The sequence below is a fragment of the Otolemur garnettii genome, unplaced genomic scaffold, assembly GCF_000181295.1.
Source record: "Otolemur garnettii isolate 467f Iridium unplaced genomic scaffold, OtoGar3 scaffold00178, whole genome shotgun sequence".
Classification (NCBI taxonomy): Eukaryota; Metazoa; Chordata; class Mammalia; order Primates; family Galagidae; genus Otolemur; species Otolemur garnettii.
The window spans coordinates 675,552-681,133 of record NW_003852573.1 but is presented as its reverse complement, the minus strand read 5'-3'; the positions used below and the strand labels follow the sequence as shown (position 1 = coordinate 681,133).

Below are 5,582 nucleotides of genomic sequence, written 5' to 3'. Positions count from 1 at the left end.
TGTATCATACACAGGGATACTGACAGAACAGAGACAACGAGACAGGATGTATGGGAAACTGTATCATACACAGGGATACTGACAGAACAGAGACAGTGAGATAGGATGTATGGGAAACTGTATCATACAGGGATACTGACAGAACAGAGACAGTGAGATAGGATGTATGGGTAACTGCATAAACCAGGACTCACACAGTGTGGCCTTGCTACTGAGACGTCCTACTGGCATCCTGTCTCTAGGAGTGTTAACTTATCTTATCTCGCTCCTCCTAGTTCTTGTCTTGTGTTTAAATCAGACTCATTAGCATACACACACGCATAATCTGAGCACTTTGTGATTCCTCTCAGAGAGCTTGCCTGGTGATACACTTGCAGGGTACCATTTCACCAAAGTATTTTCCCACACAGCAATTTAGTTCAAGAAGCGTAATACAATATAGTTGTTAAGAGTACTGTTTTTGAGTCAAATAGACCTGGAATTACAGTTCCACTATTTAAGAACTGCCTCTACTTGGGCTAATAAATAGCTTAACACTCTGAATCTTAATATTTTCATTCATAAAATGAAATGAATAACTTCCTGAAGACATGGTTGTTAAAATTAAATGAGCTAACCATGTATAAAGCGCACAACAAAATTCCTGGCACAACTAGTAATAGTAACTATTATTATTAACTTCATAATCCAGGTTTCATTGTTAATTTGTTAGCCATCCATACAGTTTGCAAAGCTACAAGGCAGCTATCTCAAATTGGTTTAGGTGATAGAACACAAAGAAACATAAAAATCATAAAATACTAAGATATTAAACTTAAAATATCAATGGAGAGTTCTCTTCTAGATTAGATAATACTAGAAATAATAGACATGAAGTGTTTCTAAAAATACAGGAAAAAAAAAACCCAAATTAAGGAAATTCTATCCACAGCTTAACTGTTGTGTATCCTGGAAAACTACCTCTGTTACTTAATTTTGGCTGCAGATCAGAAAATTCACTTTTTAAGAATGTGGACATAGTACAGTATTACTAAATGTTGTCTGGAAAAAAGTTACAAAAACCTTCAGTCTAAATAAAACTTGAAAAGAAAGTAAATCCTAAAAATAAACACTACCTTATGAAAACCTCTAGATTACCTTAATAGATTTCATCACTATGGAAAGAATAAAACATTTTTAGAACACAGCAATACATCATACTTGCAACACAATTATTTTTCTTGTCATTTTCACATTTCTGCTCCCCAAAAGTCCTTAAAACTCAACCAACCAGGGTGACACCTGTGGCTCAAGGAGTAGGGCACCTGCGGCTCAAAGGAGTAGGGCACTGGCCCCATATGCCGGAGGTGGTGGGTTCAAACCCAACCCTGGCCAAAAACTGCCAAAAAAACCCCCCCAAAACAAAAAACCTCAACCAGCCACTCTGAATTCATGAAGACATGAATTCAAATTTCATTAGTAAGGTGACCATTATTTATCCCTTCTATATTCTATGATATGAAAATACAGTAAGATTATTTTGAAATACTCATGAAAAATTAATGACTAACCTCCCAATAGTGAAAAATCCAAAATAAAATAATAAATATACCATAAACAGTAACCCCAAGATGAAAAGAATAAATAACTAAAAATGTCTTATATAGAATGTTAAACAGAAAACCATCTTTAGCTATCTATGTCCCTTTGGTGGCAGAGATGGAGGGGGTAGTTGAAGATGGGTTGGGACAGACCTGATAAGTTTTCATGGACAAACATTAAATTAAGGATGGACAGTCGTACCATAAGCAACAAAGGAATAAGACAGTGATAAAATCAATTCTTTTTACCAAAAGGAAAAGCAAAGGATTATCACCCTCCAAATAACATTCATTTTTGAACTTCAATTTACGTGCTTTTACTTACTTCAGGGCTCAGGACTGCAGTGCTATCACTTGGGACATCTTCTTCATATCCTTTATTATGAAAACTTCCTATTTCATGACCTGCGCTTCCTTCACTTGGGCACTTGTTATACGAACATCTTGGACTGTTGCTGCAGTGGGAATATTCACATTTACCATCCCCAATTTCTGAGGGTGTACAGGAAAGATGGGGAGAGCCACTGTCATCTTGATAGGGTGGTGGCTGCAGTTCATCCAGTGGGGGCGTTCTTCTCATTCTCTGAATGCAGTTTCCTGATAAGGAGTAAGAATCTGGTCACTGTTGCCAATTAGTCCCAACATGCAGTTCAGTTATTGTAAATAACTTAAAAAACTGTATTAAAGAATCTGTGCCAATATAACTATTGTATTGACTAACGGGCTCTCTTTTCCCTAGTTCAATCAGAAATAAAAGCATCTGGTTCCTCAATCTCCTCTCCTCCTGCATAATAAAATTAGGAAAAATAAAAGTCAAATGCTAAGAGAGATCTTGTTATAGATCATAAAAATGAGAGTGGCAAGTATCACTTCAATAGCTAATTTATGTAGTTCTCTCTCACAAAAAATCCTTTAGCATACATACTTTATTCCCTTTTGATCTGTGGCCTCTCTAGCAAATGGAATAAAAATATGGTAGGTTAAAAAAACATAAAAACCTCATTATCTATTTTCCTCAGTTACTGAGATGAACTTAAAGTAGCATTCAGCTAGCAATGTCAGAACTGTTTTTCTACATCTATCCTGGATCCAGAATTCTAAAATGAGGTACACTGTTAATCAGGCTCCATCTCTGCTAAGCTCCGTCAATCAGCAAAGACTGGAAGCTGTACTCTGTCTCTTTTCATGTGTGCTCCGTCCCACTCTGCATCTTTATCTGTATTCCTTCTAATGCATGATTTCACTTTGGCTACAGAAAGCATCACCTCTAGTAGAAAAGCACATTTTCTTTCACCGTTAAATTGTCCTTTTAATTTTTACCTCAATGACTTTTGCAATCATTGAGAATAAACATATCTCTGAACAGGATGGAGCTGAGGGCTGGAGGCATAAAGAAATAGAGTCCAGTACATAATTTAAGAACAGTTAAGTCTATGCAGATAAATCCTTAATCCATATCAGATATTAAACTTATACTGTTTATTTTTTTCTTTAAATAAACTGTGTTATCTCCTTTCTCAGAAGGGACGCTGAAAAGGGTGGTTTTATTATTGGTATAGAGTTCAGTTTAATAGTTCCTGTGTTCTTGCTAAGAGAGAAGCTTTAAGAATTATGAGCTTCACTTAAAAATTACCACAATGAAAATAAACTAAAAACTTAAAAAAAATCACAATGCCTGGCTTAAATGAAAAATAATAATTTGTATAAATTTAACACGAATGTACATGTTTATCAGAAGTCTGAATTTTGGTAAAAATCTGTACATTCTCAGTACAGACATAACCATCAATTTTTTCCCAAATGTTTTCTGTCCGTGGTTGGTTGAATCCACAGACTCAGAACATATGGATACAGAGGGCTGGCTGTACTAACTTAAGTCTGTAAAACATAAGCAAAAAGCGAAAATGTTACTGAATTAACACAGCTGAAGCTAAATTAAAGATAGACTAGACCCCTGCAAGTAGTAGCCCAAAGCCTACAACATCCCAGAATAACAGACAAGTGGCTTTACCTGATTGTCTAGCACAGTGGTGCTCAACCTTCCTAACGCAGTGACCCTTTAATACAGTTCCTCAATGTTGTGGTGACCCCCAACTATAAAATTATTTTCCTTGCTACTTCGTAACTGTAATTTTGCTACTGTTATAAATAGTAATGTAAATGTCTGATGTGCAGGATGTATTTAGGTGACTCCTGTGAAAGGGTTGTTCAACCCCCAAATGGGTCGCAACCCACAGGTTGAGAACCACTGGTCCAGCATAATCCCTTTATGTAGGGTAGGTAAGGATGTGGCTGGCACAGTTGTTAGGCTAACTTGACCCCACTCATAACCTCTTTGTTGCCCAAGGAGCATTCCAGTTAGGGGTTGCTAATGAGATCTATGCAGAAGATTTCAGAGTAGGGCTTCTGGGAAAGCTTTTGTTTTCCTGACAAAAGCAGGCTGAGTCAACTGGCATGCCCCTTTGTCCCTTCCCCTTCCCTTTCCTCCTACTTGGAAGTGTAGCAGCCACCTTCTGTCCAGCAGTGACAAACAGGAGAATGACGACAAAGGATGGAGAAGCAGAAAAATGGAGTCTGGGTTTTTGAAATTACTAAGTAGCTGTCTCCAATAGTCTTGATATCTGAGACAAATAATTCCTGATTATTAAGAAAAAACAAATCCCAATAGATTTTCTACTGTTTCTAAATACATTCTCAACTGATAGCTTTTTAAATCATTAAACCAACATTGCTTTTTCCTTTAAAAAGATATATTTAATCACCCATTGTATTAATTGAAATGTAATTCCTAAATACACGAAGTCAATTAAAAATTTCCCAGTGTGGTGATTCTAGAAGTTAGCATACCTTCTTTTCCTTTACCTCTTATCTTAGAAAAGACGTGGTCTTTCCTAAAGTCTCTGCGCATATTACCTCAGAGATCTCATCGCACAGAACTGGGTTACATGCCTATTCCTAAACCCACCACTGGTAGGAGAAATGGTATTACAGTAATTGGCTCAGATCAGTCAGTCAGTAAAATCTGAAGCTGGGCATGGGGTCAGCTTCTTTGTCCACATATCTATATAGAATAGAGTTGATACTTGAGCAATGCAGGGTCCAGGAGTGAGGATGAAAAAGAAAGGGTACTGGCTGGAAAACAAACACGATTCAGTTTTTGCCTTCCTTATCCTTCAAACTGGCAATCTGACCTCAGTTTTCATCTCGATTATTTTTTCTCTCTTATTTTTTCCCCCCACAATCGGGGGATTGTTATTATTTTATTATTAGTATATTATTAATTATTATTATTTTATTTCCCCTCAATGAGGGATTATTATAGCTGTTCTGCTATAATAATCTTTTTCTGAAGATCCTTTTGATGTACCAGCACAGTGTAATTTCTGCCTGGTAATAATGTTATACCTTAATTTCTCTGGTTTATTTATTTATTTATTTATTTTTTGCAGTTTTGCCTGGGGCTAGGCTTGAACCTGCCACCCCCAGTCTATGGGGCCGGGCACCCTACTCCTTGAGCCACAGGTGCCTCCCTGGTTTACTTTTTCAAATTAGGTCCCTGCATACTTGCCAGCCAACTATTGTATTTCCATAGCTGAGCTCCATTCATGTGTAGCTCTTGTTCCAGAGACCAAGGCACAAACTCTATATAATAGGTTTGTGATGTTTAAAGATGTTTCAGGAGGCTGAATGGACAGACCTCACTACTGTTTTCTAGATTTGAGAGAAACAATGTTAAAGCTGTGTTGAGTTGGAATATATAATTTATTTTAGCCACGCCATGTCCACTAGTTTTGAAAATAATAATACCGCTCATTTATCTTTACCTTCCATTTTACTTTTATATTTTAGTTTTTACAATGAAAAACTGGCAAATGTAGGAAGAATAAAAATTTCCTTAAAAATATATGGTTACGGCTCGGCGCCTATAGCTCAACCGGCTAAGGCGCCAGCCACGTACACCTAAGGTGGCGGGTTCGAATCCCCAGCCCGGACCCGCCAAAC

General features: G+C 37.1%; 1 protein-coding gene across 5 annotated transcripts in view; it reads right to left on the bottom strand.

Moving 5' to 3' along the window:
• Positions 1–5,582, bottom strand: part of SYT14 (synaptotagmin 14) — a 226,121-nt gene that overhangs the window by 54,739 nt on the left and 165,800 nt on the right. For all 5 annotated transcript variants that reach the window (XM_003800506.1, XM_003800505.1, XM_003800507.1 and 2 more), the window contains exon 5: positions 1,906–2,177. In XM_003800506.1, the coding sequence (XP_003800554.1) occupies positions 1,906–2,177 (272 nt within the window). The remainder of the gene's footprint in view (positions 1–1,905; positions 2,178–5,582) is intronic.